The 20,967-nt window shown below is 38.9% G+C and overlaps 2 protein-coding genes across 2 annotated transcripts in view; both read left to right on the top strand.

The window, feature by feature from the left end:
* The first annotated feature begins 11 nt into the window (after window positions 1–11).
* On the top strand, window positions 12–9,829 carry LOC144642687 (heme A synthase COX15-like). The gene is made up of 10 exons (XM_078501715.1): window positions 12–159; window positions 1,204–1,305; window positions 1,975–2,086; window positions 2,765–2,951; window positions 3,932–4,118; window positions 4,664–4,834; window positions 5,494–5,575; window positions 6,649–6,803; window positions 7,851–7,964; window positions 9,023–9,829. The coding sequence occupies exons 1-10, from the start codon at window positions 94–96 to the stop codon at window positions 9,158–9,160; spliced, it is 1,314 nt and encodes a 437-aa protein (XP_078357841.1). The 5' UTR covers window positions 12–93; the 3' UTR covers window positions 9,161–9,829.
* Window positions 9,830–12,987: 3,158 nt separating this feature from the next.
* Window positions 12,988–20,967, top strand: part of LOC144642692 (zinc transporter ZIP13-like) — a 79,268-nt gene continuing 71,288 nt past the window's right edge. Inside the window, 4 exon segments of the mRNA XM_078501721.1 lie at window positions 12,988–13,116; window positions 13,118–13,373; window positions 19,357–19,461; window positions 19,847–19,986. Coding sequence (XP_078357847.1) covers window positions 13,075–13,116; window positions 13,118–13,373; window positions 19,357–19,461; window positions 19,847–19,986 — 543 coding nt within the window. The 5' untranslated portion in view covers window positions 12,988–13,074.

The following is a 20,967-nucleotide window of genomic DNA, read 5'->3' as shown; positions in this document are numbered from 1 at the left end:
CGACCCAGTTCCCGACTTTGATGATTTCTCAGAAAAAACACTGCACGTTTTGGTTTTTCCTTGTCACGTATAAATTTTTACAAGGAGACTACAATGATCCGAACTGTGGGCTGCCCTTTCAGAAGCCTGAGTACTTTAAATGTTCTCACAAGACAAACGGTAAGTAATTAATTTCATTGTATTTTAGTAGCGCAGTGAAATTTTGCTTAGACCCAACTTATCCAAGATCCAACATCAATCAAAACGATGCTTCAGCTAGAAGGGAAGTAAGCTTTGACATCGAATTTAAAGCAAATCTTCTCAAACCTTGAAACTAGTACAGTATTAACTATTTTATTTCTTTCTGGCTATCATTTTCATGAGTTCTTAGTAAATTGAAACAGCTATTGATTTCTGATATTACATAACATCAAATTGTTATGACTAAGTGGAAGCAAGCCAAGGGCTGTAAATAGAAAGACCTCGGGTCCTGGAATGCAAGGACAATACCAGTACGCCGTTTTTTTTTACTAATATTTCTTTCCCGTGTGTGATTATTCATCAGTCAATTCCAAGCGAGATCATGCCCCCCCCCCCCCCAGGCAATAAAATTCCCCACTATGTGGCCCAGTTGCATGGTTAAATGCCCCACCGGTCGGGGCTGAAATGTCATTGTGAGTTGGGTGTTCTTGTTAAACCTTGGTCTAAACGGACACTCATTCCCTATTAATCAGCCAATCTTAACAAGAAAAGATACGTTGAAACTACTTTACATTAACGTAACCAAATACTAACTTCACACGCTTGAGCTCGCTAGCGTTTTATAGTTTATGACACATTTTGTAGACGGTCAAATGCCTGACCATCCGGGCTTCTGTTGGATCAAATTCCCCACTATCTGGGTCTCAGTAGCTGTCAAATGCCTGGGGGTTGCCCGGGAGGGGGGGGGGGGAGATCTCGCTTGGAATTGACTGATACATTACTTTCACTTCGAATCATATATACTCATTGATATCTTTGCATCTATTTGCAGTCAAATTCCCTGGGAGGGAGGTCCCCAGAAAGGGGAATGACTTCCTCTATTTCTGCATGTTTTAGCTCACTCCCTTCATAAGGGTTCCCTGCTAAAGGATGCCAAAATTAAAATAACTGGTGTTTGAATATTTAACTTTAATAGCCTAGAATAATTATATGGTTAATTTTCCATTCATTGCTCTTTTCAAGACATGTCAAAGGTCTTTCTCACTAAAGAGTGCAGCCGTGTGGAGCCGTCACAGCAAAGACAAGTCACAAAAACTGTTTGCCTGGATAAGAAGTAACATATCTGTAAGCTGAATAATTTTCTTCTTGTAAACAATATTTATAAATGTGAGGTACTGTATGTTGGTATAATGGCTAGTTCTCTGGACTCCAAATAGAGCAGTCTGGGTTTCAGTCCGGGGGGGGGGGGGGGGACTCCTAATGTATATGAAAGGGGTGGGGATGCTCATCAGAAATTTTGAAAACAACCCCTAAAAGAGATCAATCTGGGTGTGGCTCAAGCTTTTCTTGACCCCTAAAAGATACCAAAAAACTAAGTATAGAATTTATAAAAAAAACAAACAAATTTGGATATTTCTTTGTGTGCAACCCTAAACAAGACCATTATGGCTCAAAATATTGGTTTTTTACCCAGGACACCCTAAGGGAAAAATCCGAAATTTGCACCCCTAAGGGAGATGAAGAGCATTCCCACCCCCTGGAGGAGGGTTCACCCCTGCAGCTGGGGTCATGATGATTGAATTTAATGCTAGGGGTAAATCTATGACAGGCTATCATCCCATCCACGGAGAGTAAACATACTCTGAGTTGCTTAATGCTATAGAAACTGGGATAAGCATTGGCCTGCAGATGAGCTACTGGGCCTTAACTGAGGCGGATTTAACCAAAACCGCTATTGAAATTAATATCAAAACTCGAGCATCAATTTCTAACATTTTAAACATCCTTTTCTAGCATTATACAAAGGTCTCAAGTTTATCAAAGGGATGTAGAAAGTTCCTTACCACTGAGGCCTCAGCGGCACCTGCAACAGCTGAAATCTCACCTAGAGCAACCAAAATTACAGGTAGGTGTTTCAATATTTGTGACATCATGTGTGTTTCTCCCTGTGTGAAGAATAGGTCTGAAATACACCTGAAGTACTCAACAGAGGGTGGTGAAGGGTTTTCTTGTGATCTGTGAAAAGCCTTTATATGCCACATGATTTGTGAAATTCCTTGTACCGGATATGTTTAAATTTCCTGTGAAATGTCACTGAGGGTAATTGGCTTTTTGTGATCCATGAAAGGCCTTTTTTTCCTTCATCAATCATAAATGGCTATTAAATTACATTTTTAATGATAAGTGATCTAGACCCCATTTATCACCCTCTTAACAAGCTGGTGGTTTTTTTTTTTAATTTAATCTTATGATTGAATGACACTGTTACCTGAATAAAAGCCAATTTAGTATTTTATTGGAATTATGCTAATCACACGTAAATGAAACTCTAGACAATGGAATTTCCTCTGGCAAAGAACATTGCGTAATATCTGATAACATCGCCAACATTCCTATTCATTTGACAGATACTTTAATTAGGGGGCGGCAGACGACTCGGCAAATAGATGTATCAGGCGTTCCTTTTTTATCTTAGTTTCCTCCCACCATGATAAAAAAAGAAGGCCTGATCACAGGTTAGCTGTAATACAGAACTCGTCTTAAGTTTAAAATCATATTTTCATCCTCTAAATTTATTTCTTAGGTTACTGGTTCTTTGGCTGTGCTGGAATGGTGATTGGCTCTGTAGTACTGGGAGGAATCACAAGACTTACAGAATCTGGTCTGTCGATGGTGGACTGGCATCTTATCAAAGGAATGAAGCCACCCAGGACACAAGAAGAGTGGGAGAAGGAATTTGAGAAATATCAGAAATATCCTGAATATAAATAGTAAGTTAGACAGAGGAATATTATTAAATGTTAACATTTTAGACATAAAATGCGCGCAAAGGGCTGCGTTAGCGTAGCGTTTTTGTAATTAAGAATGCTGTGATGTAGATGTTAGCCTTTGCATGCCTTTGATGTGGCATTATAATACTTAGTTATACACAACATTTTTTACAGAGGGAGGAAAGTCTGTTTTTATAACTTCAGATAAAGATTTTACAGTTGATCCCGATAACTCGATTCCTCAGTACCTCAAACCTCCCGCTAACTCAAACTTTTTACGATTCCCCTCCAGGTCATTTTCTTACTAATTCTACCCTTGATAACTCAAACTGCCAATATCCCAAACCTTTTTCAATTTCCCTTGAAGGTTCGAGTTATCCGGATTCAACTGTAAGTAGAAATAATTCTTATGGCATTGTTTTCTTATACACCTTTAGCCCAGCGTATGTCTACCTTTTGCAAGAAATAATTTGTTGTGAGTTCCAAGTAGACAGGCCCAGAGGGCACTGTGACAGTTAGAGTGCAGGTGTTTCCTATTCCTTTCTGCATTGGAAAAGTAACGCAAAACAGTCTGTGCACAAAGGCTAAGTGAGGCAAAGTGTCTTGGCATAGACAATGGCTGGTAGCCAGTGGGGGTGGGGGACAGGCGGGCAGGAGCCTGGGGAAAAAGGAGGCAGGAGGTGGGAGAAGAGAGGGTGGGAAGGAGGATTACAAGTTGGCAGGAACCAGGAGAAAACAAGCAAAATGTTTCAACAGGTCGTTAAATTTCGCAAAAGATATAAGACAAAGAGGAGGGAACATACAGAACGGTAGGGGAAGCGGGAGTAAAAGGTGTGGGGGGCAAGAGTTTTAGAACTCCCTGTCCTCCCCCCCCTCCCCCCGGCCCCCCTCACCACACACACACTGTGCTAATCAAAAAGCCACTGCACTTTCCACAACTCTGTACACATGAACTTAAATCAAATATATTTTTCTCATAGTGCAAACCAAGGAATCACTCTCACACAATTCAAGTGGATCTGGTACATGGAGTATACTCACAGGATGTGGGGTCGTATGGTTGGGGCACTGTTCTACCTTCCTGCTGCGTACTTCTGGTACAAGGGATGGTTTAATAAAGGACTGAAGATCAGGGTGGGAGTGTTTGGAGCGCTGATAATGTGCCAGGTAAACACTGAATAAGGTTTAAGATTAGAGGATATAGTATACCATGGTTGCTTGGAGATATGAAATTTATCTTCTTGTGTTCAAATCGATATCTTACGAGTGAGCGCACCAAGCAACCATGTATTATTCTGTTAATTGAGGATATTCTCAAGATTTCCGAAGATTTTCAAATACATGTTGTCTGAAGGTCGTACAATGCCTTTCCGAACATTTCATGAAGTTTTCTGAAAACTTCCAAAGATTACCAAAGATTGCCGAGGAAGAGCCAAAGATGTTTCGACTTAATATCAAGTAAAACTTGGTTCATTTAGCAAAAAAAGAAACTTGGTAAACTCCTCAAAAACGGTTTGGAATTGATATATTCACATGTGATGATAACATGTTATTCTCACGTGTGAAGATGTGATTTTTTGGGCATGCAAAAGATTTCCTAGTATTTCATTGATGTTTATATCCAAAAAAATACAGAAATAGAAGTTTAATATATTATCAAAGTATCAAAAAAATATGGTGTCATTTCTAACCATGCATTGCCCTGATTATAGGGTTTGTTAGGTTGGTACATGGTGAAGAGTGGGCTTGATGAGAAGCTAATCAGCAAGACAGAGATTCCCCGAGTCAGTCAGTATCGACTTGCAGCTCATCTTTCATTGGCCTTTGCTTTGTATGCAGGTCTGATATGGTGTGGACTGAGTCAGTTCATTCCTCGACCAAGAGTAAGTGATGCAACTGATTTTGCTATGCAATATATTTTGTTCTGATTTGGGTGGGTGTATTTTCAGAGAGGGGAAGCTTAAATTATCAAAAGCTTGTAATCGAAAGGAATTTTGTGTGTCTGAAAATATATAGAAAGATGTGTTCAAGAAAACCGCATGGTAAAGCCTGGTTTTCACTTGCGACGCAAGCACAAGTGCCAGTTAAGTAGTTAATGCCAAGTGAAAAGGAAAGTCGACATAAGCATAAGTATAAGCGTAAGAACACGATGTTTACTAGAAACAAGGCTCAAATGCTCAGACAGGGGGAATCTTGAACGAGTGCTTTATTGGGCAGACACGGCCAAACGTCGTTAATTTCCTTGTGCTTCGTTATATTTTGTTCATACGGCATAACGCAAACGCAAACACAAGAAAAGGAAAAAACATTGATCCTAGTGATTATGTCGAGGCCGTTTTCACAGTGAAATAAGTGCTGTTGTGCTTGCGTCTGTGCTTGTGCCTGCGTTGCTTGTGAAAACCAGGCTGAAAGTTCTCTGAACATAATAAACTGCCTTTCTCGACTTACAGTGACCAAAGAGATGCAGGGATTTTTCATCACTACAAAGTTGTTCTCAGTATTTGATCTTAACCTACGAAATTTTCACTTTGTTTCATTGTAGTATGTCATGACACCACAATTAAGACGGTTTAGAATGTTTGCTCATACTTGCAAGGGATTTATAGGATTCACTGCCGTGTCAGGTAAGTGACACAGCAGCTGGGTGAATGTGCTTGACATTTTCAGTTGTGGCCTGCAAAATTGCATTTTCTTTACTCCGGTCTCGGAAGCATAGCCTCCTACGCAGACATTCTTTTGGCTCGTCAGGCAATCTTTCCTCCCCAATGATTGCGTGACGAGCCAAAAGAACGTCTGCGTTAGAGGCTACGGAAGCATATATCGAATAAGAGTCCCGCTACTATCCTTAGGTGTGATACTGATTTGTGCACAGGCTTCGAAGGATTCCAGCAGAGCACGTAAACGTGATCACGTGTTTCCATTTAGATCATTTTACCTTTTAGTTAATTCTTTTATATCAATTTCGTCATTAAATTAGAGTAATTTTTACCTAGTTTTTATATTATAGCGTAGTTTTAACTAAATTTTGTAATTTTAGATTGTTAGATTTTTAGCATAATTTTTAGTTCTTGATGTTCTTGTTCTCTTATTATTATTATTATTATTATTATTATTATTATTATTATTATTTTTCTACATTTTTCACTGTTTTTATTATTATGTAAAAATTTTATATAAGTTCTTTTCGTAGTCATCTTGTTTCTTTTGATGGTTAAAGTGTTTATTTTAAAAAAAAATATTAATTATTATTATTATTATTATTATTATTATTATTATTATTATTATTATTATTATTATTATTATTATTATTATTATTATTATCACGTGCAAAACGCAAGTTGCTTTCTCCCAACATGTATACCTCTTCGCGTGTACCTTCCGCGCGGCCTCGGGGGTAATTTAAAGAAGTACCAAGGGAAACGAAAACTGGTTCGAGAAATCGAAAGTTCGAAAGCTGAGGGTTCGAAAAATCGGGATTCTACTGTTTTATCATTTGTCTCATAACACGTAACATATTAGACTATACGATTAAAGATAATTGCAAATAAAATTGAGAAAAAGGAAAAGAAAAAAGACTTTCATTGTAAATACCGGTAGATCGTGATGTGTCAAAGATTAGTTTACAAGACCAAGTATTAAAGATTTAGAAGTGGTTATGCTGTCTTTTTGTTTGCTAACTCCACCCCTCTCCCCACAGGTGCGTTTGTTGCAGGCCTGGACGCTGGTCTTCTTTACAACTCTTTTCCCAAGATGGCTGACCGCTGGATTCCAACTGATTTGTTCGCTCTTGAGCCAAAGTGGAAAAACTTCTTTGAAAACCCAACTACAGTCCAGTTTGTTCACAGGATTCTGGTGAGTTATCATCGTTTACAATGTAGCTCGTACACTTTATGCAGAACTCTATAATCAACATTGGCCTTGCGCACTCAGTTCTTGTCTTGCTCGATTTCACCTAGACTTTCGCAAAGTCCTTCGACGCGCAATTTAGGTATGTCACGTCTTGAGCCGGGAGAAACCGAAACTCGCGTGACTCCCGCATGTGACTCCCGCTAGCAAAGTCACGCGCTCGCAGAGGGACCGCCCCTTAATAATTGATACCTTTTTCTTTTGGGAGTAACTTGATTCAAAATCCTTCAAGTTGGACAAGTCGCCCCTCGCGAGAAATTGATATTCCACTAGCGTCTCTGAGTGTTTGGTTGTCTGAAACACAAACACTGATGCTCGTGCTTAGGCAAAAGCAGGCTTTTAGCCAGGTGGGAGTCCAGGAGTCCTACGGACGGCCACTTTTCATAGAAAATTAAAATATGAATAACTGTATACGGAGGGTTTTTTTTTAGCAAATTTGGAAATCTTTAGATACCTTAGCATTCATAACTGGAGAAAAAACCTTGCATGATCCTCAGTCCCTCCTATGGAGACAAAGTCAAGCCTTTTAAAAATTTTGGACTCCCACTTTTTAAATCCTGGCTAAAAGCCTGTGCAAAAGTAAGCTTGAGTTCGTAAACTCAAGTGTTTGTCTTTGAGACATCAACAAACACTGAGAAAGGGGTTATCTCTGAAATGTCTGACTGTTTTTGCAGTATTCCAAGGCAGTTAAAATATACCTTTCACTATTTTCAATGGTTGTTGAGTGTTTCTGTAACCAAAACAATTCTACCAGTGTTGCCAGGGAGCTCTCTCGCTCGTTGCATTCTAAACTTCCGTCCGCTCTGATATTTTTTCTGCTCGGTTTACTTCGTGTCGCGCGGACTAACTGTCCCTGAGTCTTCGAGGATGATGCAACAATGCTATCCTCGTATTTTGCCTGACAATCCTACCTCCAAGATTGCTTGACAACCGGCGAAAGAGCGCTTTAAAGGAAACTGTGATCACTCAACTTCTGAATTGTTGTTGTTGCAGGGATCAACCACAATATCTTCCATCGCGATCTTATTTCTACTTGCGAGGCCGCTGACACTGCCGGGAAGAGCCCATATAGCCTTGAATTGTTTGCTGGGAATGTCTGCTTTACAGGTGCGGTAAATTAAAATTAACTCGTCATTTTATTATTTACACTGTGAAGAATTTCATCCTCGTTGCCTTCTTTCTGTAAGTTAAAAAGACTGGCGTGTCTTTAGTTCAACCGTTGAACAATACAGTGGAACCCCGTTAATACGGCCACCAACGGGCCATGGAAATTTGGCCGTATTAACGGGGTAGGGTTAAATTTCATAACTGGTCTACACCCGTGGTCTACTCCAAGTGACGTAACAATTGCCCCTCTAAACAACTGTTCTTTAATAATCATCTCGACTGCAGATATACAGTAATTAAAAACTAATGAAGATTCAATTAGCACGTATACAACATGATGGAAAATTAAACATAACTGGATTAAAAATGGGTATTTGGTTCGAGTGGCCGGGGTAAAATTATACAGCATTATACATGTTGGGATTTTAGAATTTGGCCCTTGCCGTAATAACGAGGTGGCCGTATTAACGAGAGTTGCACTGTTCTTCATTACCAAAGTGCAGAGTTTCCGATTGTTTACGATTGGCTCCGATTGGTTCCAATCGTTTTCCAAGAGTCTCCTGTAACTATAGCTCAAGTGTTAGATGATCTTAGATCGTCCGACCAATGTCCTAAAAGTCATGGGCTTCATTCCTGTCGGAAGAACTCGGATTTTTTTCCGAGTAGCGTTTTCGCCGATTGATTAATGCCCTTCACGAGGATACGAATTGAAGACGTTTCGTCAACTCTCATCAGCTATCAGCAACTCGGGCCAAACGAGAACGAGAGTCCGTCAAACTCTCATCGACTCTCGTGAACATTTGAGCACATTCAAAGTCGATGAGAGTGCATGAGAGTTCCTTGCCAAACGAGAGTGAAAGTTTGAGCTCACATTAACTCTCATCCTCGTTTGGCCCGGGGTAGGTCGCGAGGTACCTTCTCAAGAGTTGTTACATCAGGTTGACGTCATCGAATTATGCCATGTTGCTAAGCAATATAAACGTCGAAAACTGCAAGCTCAGTTAGAGCTCAGAGCAGAGTTTAACTGATGGTTAATTTTTAAAACGTTTTAATTCCAGGTCAGCCTTGGTATTGCCACACTGTTGTACTATGTTCCAACCCATCTAGCTGCCAGCCATCAAGCTGGAGCCCTGTCGCTGTTGACAATTGGTGTCTGGCTGACTAACGAACTCCGCAAGCCCATTGTACCTAAATGAGAGCTGCTTGTGCCACAGATAACCCCGTGTCGAGAACCTGGTTGTCCTGTGTTTGTACTTTAATGGTTAAGTGGTCGCAAATATACATAATGCGCTCACTTCAAGGCCACACTGAACGATAAGGAATGTTTGCTGAAAAGGAACGCAGGAAACGTCGATGCACAAGCGATTCATCAACTCACCAGACAAATGGATAGGTTCGATTGCTAGCCGCAGTTAAATGAGCCCGCGCTCGAACGAAGGCCGGACTCGAGAGAGCGGTGGAAATCGAACCTACCAGATGGACGGGTAGGCAAAAAAACAAAAACAAAAATAAAAAAAAAAGTGTTTCTGCCGTGTTTTTCGGAACTGTATGCGTTACTTCAGCCGGACAGTTTTGGTCATTGGGCCCGAACGCCTTTAGAAAGCTATGCTCTCTTGAATTTCGCTAAAATAAACCTCATGTACCCTTTTAGCTGCGTAGCAGTCGCACGACAAGAATATAAGTCGCGATTACGGTGGCCATGGCGTGTATGGGAGGAGTACGCTCGCATTCGCTGCCGTCCCTCCCCCATCCCCGTCGAAACTAGGTCGCTTTATATGTTGTTCAGCGCCAGCTACCCTGATTAATATTCTAAACAAATAGCTTGATTGTCATTACCTTGGAAAATAAACAAGCGTAATCTGAAATCTGACCTAGTATATTCCTAAACTTGTTAAAAGTAGAATTGCTTGCTGAATGAACACAACAGTGGGAGAACTAATGGCACCCTAGTCTCTCGTATGTGAGGCTCTTCAGAGATCACTAGAGTTCAGGCATCAGATTTAATGCTCAGACACAGTTTGTCAATTTAAAAATTTTTGGGAGGAAATTTATCATTCAAACCCCCGGGGTGAAGTCAGTGGCGCTGCTTGTGACCCTAGGGGTACTGACCTGGGGGTATTTTTTGGAGAATGTTCGTCATTCAAAACCTCGTGGAAAGCCAAGGAGACAATTTGTCATTCCACCATTTTGCTTGTTACCCCAGGGGAGTCATGTTTGAAACTGACACTGAGGTGCGAGTGAGTCAAAATCTTCACCCAAAAAATCTCATGTTTTTTTGTATCGGAACTCCCCCTCCCCCTTTCCCTAAAAAAAAAACACCAACGTGAATTTCAAACACAGAAATAATCCTTCACACTTCGATTCTTCGCCATTTTAAAAGCTCACTGAGCTTCTGACCAGCTGTCAACTTTTCACGCAGAAGCTGTTTTGTTCAAGTTTCGTAGCCAACCATGCATGAGAACCTCGGGGAAATCTCGAGGAAATTTGACATTCAAACCCCCGGGTAAAGTCATTGGCGCTGCTTGTGACTTTAGGGGTACTGATCTAGTGGCACTTATGAAGAATGTTCGTCAGTCAGACCCTTGTGTAAAGTCGAGGAGGCAATTTGTTTTCCGTCCTTTTGCTTGTTCCCCCCAGGGGGGGGGGGGACGGGGGGGGGGGGGAAAAAAAAAAAAAAAAAAAGAAGAAAAATAAAAAAAAAAAGGCATATAAATTCACGTGGGGGTGCAATGGGCCAAAATCTTCACCGAGAAAATCTCAAGTATTTTCGTAGCGAACCCCCACTTCCCTTCCAAAAATTCTCAACATCGTGAATTACAAATCCAGAAATAACCCTTCTCACTTCTTTGCCATTACCCGCCCCGGCCGCTAAGAGAGACGTTACTGACGTATTGTCTATATTAGGTCCTACTACTTTTCACTCAGAAGCTGTTTTGTTCAGGTTTTCGTAGCCAACCATGTGAGATCCTCGGGCAAATCTCGTGTTCTTCATAAGCCTGGCGTGTTTCTCTTTCCCTTATTTTGTCAGCTTTATCGCTTGCTTGTTTGGTTGATGCCATTGATTTACATGACGTTCCCAATACAGACAACTGGAAATTTCAACTGAAATTTCATATTTTCTCAACCGGCCCGTGCTAATTAGATACGGTATCCGATCGATATTTCATGTAAAACAGCCACTAAAATAGAACAAAAAAATTTAAACTCGATGAAGTATGCACTCCAATTCATCCCCAAGTTGGTTTTATTTCCTCTTTCCTTCACAATTTACTGAGCTGCTGAGGCAACCTCGTTCCCAGGGCTTTTCCCTTGGTAAGAGGTTGCTGCTGAGGAAAATTTTCTTGACGGTCATCCATCAGACCTTTTTGGTAAAAGAATTTTTTTGTAAAAGTCGTTGAGGAGAGAAATGACAAAAACTTGGAATATGCTTAGATTGGATAAAACCTTTATTTTTCGCTCCTTACAGAATGAATCAGCTTTAATACACATTTAAATGGGTTTCTACTGAAATCGCTCACTGCAATGTTTTCAAAATTTACACTGCCAATAGGAACATTTTAAAAACATTTTTAGACTCAAAGCGTGGAAGTGTTACGAATATTCATCCTTAGCCCCAAAATAAATAACAAAATAAATAACAAAATAAATAAACCGTGTTCTTATATTGTATACAGTCGAGCCCCGCCTTATTTCAAACCGTCAGGGGAAACCAAAAATAGTTCGCGTTCGAAATAGCCGATAGTGAATGACTGAAGGGCAAATTTAAGGGGCATGGGTTTTAGCTTGAAATAACTGGGAATTCGAAATAACCGAGTTCGAATTAGCGGGGTCTAACTGTATATGAAAAAAGTGTTTTAAATGTGAATGAAGGTAGCAAGACCGTGGTTACTTTTACATGGGTCTACATGGGGTTTGAAGATATGACGGACGCGGTGTCATAATACAAAATTTTTGCGGAGAGAGCAAATAGATAGATTTAAAGATGTATTCAAATTTGTCGCTAAGTTGATATATTTTTCCATTCATATGCGTATATCACCTGTTTCCTTAACGACGCACTTTTAAGGAAATATTTGTTTGCGTTGTTCACACAATCGCGAATGTAAAGTTTAACTGGCAGTTAAATCAATATATGTCGAAAATAACCGATGTTGAAGGAAAGATTTGCCGCATAAGAAAAGAATTCGCATCTTTTGATCTCAATAGGTTAATGCATTTAGTTATTCATTTTATATTCAAAAAAGTAGACAACGTGGCAATTGGACATGTAAAGCGGCTGCAACGTTTTCCTTTACTGAAAACGTCGATGAAACGTTTTTCTGAAATATGTTCCTTTGAATCTGTTTCCAGCTGAAGATGAAAGCATTCAGATTGACAGGAAGCTTGGGGAAGCTTTTGACTCGAAAACAGCTGCTTATCTGTACACAAGTAAAAGGGAGCTTGATTACTACGTGTCAATTTCTGGTGTTTTAAATATCTTAGAGATATCTCTATTGGTGGGAGTAAAAGATAAAGCTTTTAAAATCTAAGTGGAGAATATTTACATAATGCAGCTATTAGCGGGAGACTTTTTTTTACTTGTTTTCTGGTTGGCGAAAATTAAAATCGTATTTTCATCTTTGGAGCTTTCTTGTCAAAGTAAATTGCAACTTGGGAAAAATACCGCCTGGAACAATAAGTAAATATTAACTGTCAAAAATTAATTTTTAGCCTTTTGGCCGAGTTTTTGTATTTATATCAAAATATCTTTGTTTTTTACCGCAAAACTGTTACCTTTAATTGACACCTACTGTAGTTTGCGGCGATAGTAAAAATTGGCTTTGAAAAGAACTTTAAAGTTTAAATTGATGGAACAGCAGATGTTTGACTCTATGGTGAATAAGACGTTTTTCGTAAAGTCTTGCTAGGTAACCATAAGAAGTGGATGAAATTTTTTTCAGCAAATTTATTGTCCGGCAACAGGTGTGGACATCTAAATACGCCTTGCGGGCCTATTTTATTGTACTGTGGGCTCAAGTTCATGGCAAAATTGCCAAAACACCAGCAAAATCACCATAAAGTCCGGAAATTGTAGTGCGGGGTTAGATGCCCCCACAATTTCACTGGTATTATGGCGAAGTTTTCATGGCTTTCCTCTATATTCTTTCTATGGCCTGTTAGTTCTCACTTTGGAGACTTCTGGAAAAATTCATCGCGCTGTACCGCGAAATGGAAAACCGACGCGGGCGGAGAGCGACTCGAGTTGGTTTTCGTTCGAGCCGTGTAAATTTCTTCCCGATTTGTCGTCGATTTTTGTGAAGAAAGAAGCTTGGCTTTATTCAATTCCAGCCACAATTCTTGTGGGCATGTGTGGTATATTTCCTCTGCTTGTTATACCAGTTGAAGCGGGACATGCTTTGCGAGAAGGCGGTGAGTTATTTTGTTGTTTCGTGTGGAGAAATGAATTTTAGCTTTACCCGAACTTGATACGACCTATGGTTTGTCACGGGTTTTCCTCAATCGGAAATCCTAAAAACAAGAAATAATTTTGATATTCTTTTCAAAACGTGAATCCGTCTGATGGTTTATGTTAAACTAGAAACGAAGAAAACTCACTTTATAGAATAAGATCGCGACTTAAATATCACAGATGTGGTCAAATTAATTAAAATTCGTATGAGAAACTGATCGTCCTTAGCAAAAGCACAACGGACGCAAGCTATTTAATCAGCTGTCTTTAATGAATAGCACATTGTACACATAGCTTTAATTTAAGTTTCTCTTGAACTGTGAATTCTACGTGTTAAAGTTTCGTTTCCAAGACCGGCTTTTGAGATGAAAGTCGAATTTGACCGCACACAAACTCAGATATGAACAACTTTAGTAAGCCTTGACTCATATTTCTTCGTTGTTTCGTCATCCACTATCCTCAAGTTTGTTGACGTCTCTGTTTCTTGTGGAGGACTTCCCATGACGTAAAAACCATTTTAAACACGATCTCAAATGATATATGGTAGCCTCTTTTTCGTTTAGGTGCGATATCAACACTTGTATGCAAGTGCGTCAAGAATAAATAGACAAAAACCTGATAGCGGGGATGATTACATAATAATTAGGTTTCATTCTTGAAAATAGAAATACGGAAGAGCTAGCGTTCTTGTTTTAACTAACTCACTTTTCATTATTTACTTCAACAGTATTCAGATTTTCTTTATATTTCACCGCAAAGGAACCGTCAACTAAACTCATTCGATATGTCTGTGCAATTACCAATTAAAATTGTTGAATTTCAAAACATACACCTCGTTGGCCGCGTTTCTTCACACTTCTTAGCTTTGTATGGTATTTTCTTAGCAACATATAAGCTAACCAGCTATCTTGGTATAGAATTTTAATAATTAGGTGTTTGCAATGTAAGAAAGTTATTGATAGCTTTATTTTGTAAACGTTTGATGTTTGTTTCTCGTTATTTTGACGAGAAACTTATCTGCATGACAATAAGTTTGAATGTATGAATATGGGTAATTAGTCTAGCAGTTTCAATTGGTGAGTATTAAAATATCCTTTGTTCCCTTTGATGAAAGGAATATTTACATTCACACAAAAGAATTTTTTACAAGCCCAAATTTTGTTAACTAAACAGGGATTTTTCACAGAAATACCTGGCCTCATATCGATTTGTGTGCTTTGAATGGCACAACAGAGTATAGGACAGGGTCTTAAATTTCCATTCTCATTCAATGGCATACAAATAATTTTCCGGTATCCTGCAGCTAATAAAGAGGATCAAGTGAACTACCTTATTGTTACTTATTTTCGCGGGACTTAATTTTCGCGATTTTCAAAAAATCGCGAAATTAAACACCCGCGAAAATTAATTTTCATAGTTTTCTATTGTATTTTTTATGTTAATTACGTATTTTTGGCCAAATCGCAAAAATTAAGTCCCGCGAAATATGCCCGTTCCATTTTCGCGAAATTAAGTTACCGCGAAAATAAGTAACAATAAGGTAGACCCAGTGCAGCACCCCCTCCCCCTCTTTTCTGGGTTAGTTAGCTCCAGAGACTTGTCTATAACTGTCTTTAAAAAAAGTCTGTGCCTGAGCCAAGTGGTGCATACAGCTAGAGCATGCCGGTTTCTGTAGCATAAAGCGACTAAGAGTATTGCTAATCTACCCTAGATGGGATGCTAGTCCATCGCAGGGTTACCCCCCCCCCCCCAGCAGTAAATTCACTGGTACCCATTTTAATATTTTATTGCAGTATTAGTTTTATTTAGTTTTTAAGATTTTTAACATTCATTTTAGTTTTTTCGACGTTTTTGCTTGTTTACAAGCTAAAAACGTAGAATAGGGGTTATGTGGTCAAAATTTGGAACCACATATTTGTAAACTCTCAAAAGACTTTTTTAATTTCTCAAGAGACTGTTTTAATTTCTCAAGGGATTACTTTCCGCTGTGGGTGATCTCGTGGAAAAAACGTGACTTGTCACATTTACAAACGTTATATAACAATTTTAAAAGTGACATGTCAGCTTTCTTATCTCAACGCACGTGTGTCTGAAAGGCGATCTATAAAAAGCATCACACAAACAATGGATTGCGTAACTAAAACACGAATAAATAATCACTAGCACTTACATCGTTTAAACATTACAAACGTCAAAAATAAACCACACCAAAAAACTCGCTCTTTTCAAAGATATTATTGAAGTCAAAACAAATGGCTTCTTTTAGCTTAGGAGCGGTTAAATATTAGGCCAAATTTGGTCGCTACATGCAAGCGCAATTCTATTTCGTCATCAGCCTAGGTCGTTAGGGACAAGATTTCGCGTTGATAGCAATGTTGCATGAATCGGCTTCACAACATGCGATCGTATCTACGCAGTTCAAGTGGATTTTCAGTCAAAGACAGCAAAATTCTTTCGTATTTCATCTTCAAATATAATTCAAAAGCATTCACTGTATATACGGTATTTACTCGAATAAGCGCCGCGGCGCTTATTTAATTGTTCGCGCTTCAAGTGCGGCGCTTATTCGAGGGCGGCGCTTATTTGAGGGCGGCGCTTATTTAAAATTTGGACGCCACAAGGAATCTTATATTTTACAGTAATTGAAAATAGCGTCTTTTGATTGTCAGTATTCGTCTCTTGCTGAAGAGAGAAGTGGTGCTACAATCATTGACAAAAGTGTTGACACATTGTCAATTTACGCCCTTTTTTATTGTTATATGGACCAATTTCATCCTTTTGCCCCACTTTCCAACCCCCTCCCCCCAATCAATGTTGTAGTTTGTTTCTAAGACAACATTGGATGGGGGGAGGGGGGTATTTTAACAGAGAGTCATGAAATTTATAAACTAGTGGTAAATTTGTCATAAAAACCGCAGAGCGAAGTCAATGTGTCAACTACTTTTGTCAAAGATTGTCTGAGGTCTATTTGAGTGAAAAGAAAGGATACCCGTTACCTATCTTAGCTCTAACAGGATTATTTCTAGAAAGCACGCTAAATGTGTGGCGTTAGAGTAGTTTTGATTATTTGAAGTTAAAAATAATGTCTTCAGTTGAGAAAATAAAGACAAAACGGGTTCAGATCCCGTGCATGGTTCTTAGCGCTTGACTATCTAGGGTCGTATTATTTATTTTCTTGTTTAAAAGTGTTAAGCGGGGCCTCCGCAGTGATATTCCTGTTAACTATGTTCGTTTTATTGTTACAAAGCAGCCGGCTCATTTTAAGAAAAAGCAGCAATACACGTTCTCTCTAGCGCGAAACCAAATTCCCGGGCGGTTGAGATTAATGTTTAACAAGATGTACGATATCGTGAGGCTAGGAAATACTCCCATTTGTCGCTCAAAATTCCCTAAGAAAACCAGAGGTAAAGGACTTTTTGTCAAAATTATCTCGCTAGAATGTTTCTTGGCCACACAATTCGCCAAAATCTGTAAATTGGAACGATTAACCACGGTTAACCACGGTTAACCATCAGTCTAGAAAGGATTAGGAATGTTCTTTGTTTACTGATGGTTAACCGTGGTTAACCGTGGTTAACCGTGAAATTTCAAAAGGTAGACACCTTTTGGGCTTGCTGAAGGCTGTTTATAGTAGAAAAAGAGACAATGAAGACTTTCGTATCTTAAGTTAGCTTTTCATGTTTAAAGAAATGCTTAAAAGAAGCGTCAATAAAACATGAAGTAACAACAATTGGAGCTGTCACGCGCACTTGTCACGCTTCATCCAACTGCGTTGGATATGTCACAAGGTATATAACATTGCATAAGCGCATTGTTACTTTGACATAACAGTTATTCGCCTAACGGTGAAATTTCTTTCATTATTCCATAAACTGGCATTTGGAAATGAAATGGGCAGTAAACACGGGCTTTATATTTCTTTGATCGTCTCGAACGATGATTTGCGTGCGTGACCTCCTCGCAGTTCAATGTCTTCAGACACCTCTATGCTATATGCCAAAGGCTAGGAAACGTGTCATTAGTTCAACATAATTTTCTTCTTTTTCAACCATTTTCACATCAGAAATAAGCAGGTAAATGCAGGAGTTTCTTCATCAATTACAGCAGCGATAAACATTTTGCCTCAATTTATTCCATTTTTGACCCTTTGATTGCGTTATCGTCAAATTCGTTAATGGCCTCTAATTAGAAACCAATTAATACAGCATCAATGCCGATTGGACAATTGAAAACAACAGATGGTAGAAATAAATTTATGTCATAACCGATTGATCATTACGCGCTGTTCTTAAGATATATTCCGTTTTGCACCTCGGACAATCATTGACAAAAGTGTTGACACATTGTCAATTTACGCCCTTTTTTATTGTTATATGGACCAATTTCATCCTTTTGCCCCACTTTCCAACCCCCTCCCCCCAATCAATGTTGTAGTTTGTTTCTAAGACAACATTGGATGGGGGGAGGGGGGTATTTTAGCAGAGAGTCATGAAATTTATAAACTAGTGGTAAATTTGTCATAAAAACCGCAGAGCGAAGTCAATGTGTCAACTACTTTTGTCAAAGATTGTAGCTGTCCTGGCAAAGTTCGCGACCTTCACAACATATACAGAACTGATGTAATGTATATGAAATAATTCATATATGAACTGCGGATGGATATGAAAGTGATAAATGATCATCGCAGTGAATTTCCAATTTAAGCAATTGGAATAAAGAAGAAATTCACTGCGATGATCATTTATCACTTTCATATCCATCCGCAGTTCATATATGAATTATTTCATATACATTACATCATTTCACTCCTCTCACGGGTAAAATATGAACTCACAATTGACCTCGCTCCCAATGTGTGGCTTCAATAGCTCAGTTGGTAGAGCATCGCACCGGTATCGCGGAGGTCACAGGTTCGAATCCCGTTGAAGCCCTGAATTTTTTTCAGGCTTCTTTATTCCAATTGCTTAGATTGGAAATTCACTGCGATGATCATTTATCACTTTCATATCCATCCGCAGTTCATATATGAATTATTTCATATACATTACATCATTTCGCTCCTCTCACGGGTAAAATTAATATGAACTCACAATTGACCTCGCTCCCAATGTGTGGCTTCAGTAGCTCAGTTGGTAGAGCATCGCACCGGTATCGCGGAGGTCACAGGTTCGAATCCCGTTGAAGCCCTGAATTTTTTTCAGGCTTCTTTATTCCAATTGCTTAAATTGGAAATTCACTGCGATGATCATTTATCACTTTCATATCCATCCGCAGTTCATATATGACTTATTTCATATACATTACATCATTTCACTCCTCTCACGGGTAAAATATGAACTCACAATTGACCTCGCTCCCAATGTGTGGCTTCAATAGCTCAGTTGGTAGAGCATCGCACCGGTATCGCGGAGGTCACGGGTTCGAATCCCGTTGAAGCCCTGAATTTTTTTTCAGGCTTCTTTATTCCAATTGCTTAAATTGAAATTCACTGCGATGATCATTTATCACTATCATATACAGAACTACCAGAGAACTACATATTGTAAAAATGTTGGATAGAAATTTGCACTGTTTATTTGTGTAATGTTAAGGAATATGTGTATAAATACCCGGCGCGGACGAGCCATTTTTGACAAAATTATATGGCTGCATTTCCTCCGCGAAGATAGGAAATTGTTAAACTAAACTACAAAGAAACTGTAATGATAAGTTCGAAGAACAATGCACAGGATAAACCTTCGACTCATACTTCATGCAAAAACGTCAATATCTCCAAGAGACTTTGATTAATGGTGGGTGTGATATCTCTAGATTTTTACCGACCTAATTAAATGTAGATGTAGAAGCTTTGATCTGATGGGCCGCTAGGGCTTGAATGTGCTGACTATTTTTCAGTCAAACCATTTGTAAGTTAACATCAATGCTGTTTTTGTTACTTTGCAGTCACTGCTGACCACCTGAAGTTATTGTTAAGTTTTGCTGTTGGCGGCTTACTAGGAGATGTGTTTCTTCACCTTCTACCTGAGGCATGGGCTCATGTTAATGACGGTAAAATTGATTGTATCGTTATGCATGTTTAAAAAGGGTGACCCTATATTTGGCGGAATGATGAAACAGCGATAGTATATTACCCTAACCAACAAATAAAAGCTAACTGCAAGCAAACCAGTGTGAAAGCTACATGTAACTGCAACCAAATGAGATGAAGCTAACTGCAAGCAAACTAGACCCATGCTACCATTCCGCCAAATAGGGTAACCCTTTAAAAAACTGTATCTGTTTGATCTTCTGTGAGAATAATTCTGTGTAGTCAGGTAGAATTTTATGAATGTGTACATATAGGTTTATTGTTTCTATAGACCATAAAACAAGTGATTGCAAAATTCAAATGTTTCAATTTTAGGTGACCATGTTTGTTTTTCTGATTTTTCAGATGGTGATCCTCATACTAACCATTTCTACATTGGCTTCTGGGTGATTTGTGGAATTTTTGGTTTTCTAACACTTGAGAAAGTATTTAGTGAAGAAAAAGAAGATGACAGTACTAAGAAAAAAGTGAAAGAAGAAAAAAAGGTGAGTTCTGTGAGGTGGCCTTTATGGTCAAATAGTATAAAGTTAAAGTATGTTTTTCTTTGACAGGAACCGATAAATGTAGCTTATTTGCATGAGTATTTTGTATGTTACAAACTGCAAAGTCAATTGGTAAAGTCTGCATATGAGCCTAGTGGCCCATCAGGCTGGAGCTTATCCCAGTTTCCCAGTTTTAATTCATGCGGAAAAGTTTCTGTCGAGGCCATGAAATTGTGAAAGAAAAATCGCTTCAATAAAGGATTACAGGGTATAAAATTGTTTTAATAGTAAACTATTGAAAACTTGAGACAAATGAATGAGATTTTAATCGACTGCAGGCTATATTCTTTTACGGAACCGATTTAATCTGAACTGATTTGCTTTAAGCTTGTATCTAGCGATCAAAATATAATATGTTACGCAGCGAACAAATACAACACACTCGTGAGTACTTAAATGAATCAATTTAGACGGTTACTGAGGCATCAAGAAACGGAATTCAATACAAAAATATCCTACTTAACTGTGGGCACTGAGTTCAGAAATCACTGGCTCATCGAGGCTGCAGGACATAAGCGTCCAGCGGCTTTGTTGACAAAACAAGAATACATATATAAATTAGGCAAAACACTGCATGTCGAAGCGACGAATGCCGCCAACTTAAAACCTACCGATTTCCATTACTATTCTTCATCCGTAGGTAAACAAATAAAGTAATAAACTCAAGGTAAATGACTAATAAATTCATTTCTGGGAAGGTGAACTCCTTCGAACTCTTTCCAAACGTTTTCAAATTACAACTCGCGCGGTAAAATTCAGTCATAATTTCACATAATTATGCAAATAATTTTTAAATCAACCAATCAAAATCACTACCCGGTTTTCGGGTAGTGACGTCACCGGACGGCATTAGGCTCAAATGTGTTCAGACGTCCCTTCTGGCAAGCAGGCGAGCACAGAGGGATGTCTGAAATTCAGGCTAGG

The sequence above is a fragment of the Oculina patagonica genome, chromosome 2, assembly GCF_052425735.1.
Source record: "Oculina patagonica isolate OP01 chromosome 2, crgOcupat, whole genome shotgun sequence".
NCBI lineage: Eukaryota > Metazoa > Cnidaria > Anthozoa > Scleractinia > Oculinidae > Oculina > Oculina patagonica.
This window is presented reverse-complemented; position numbering and strand designations above follow the sequence as displayed.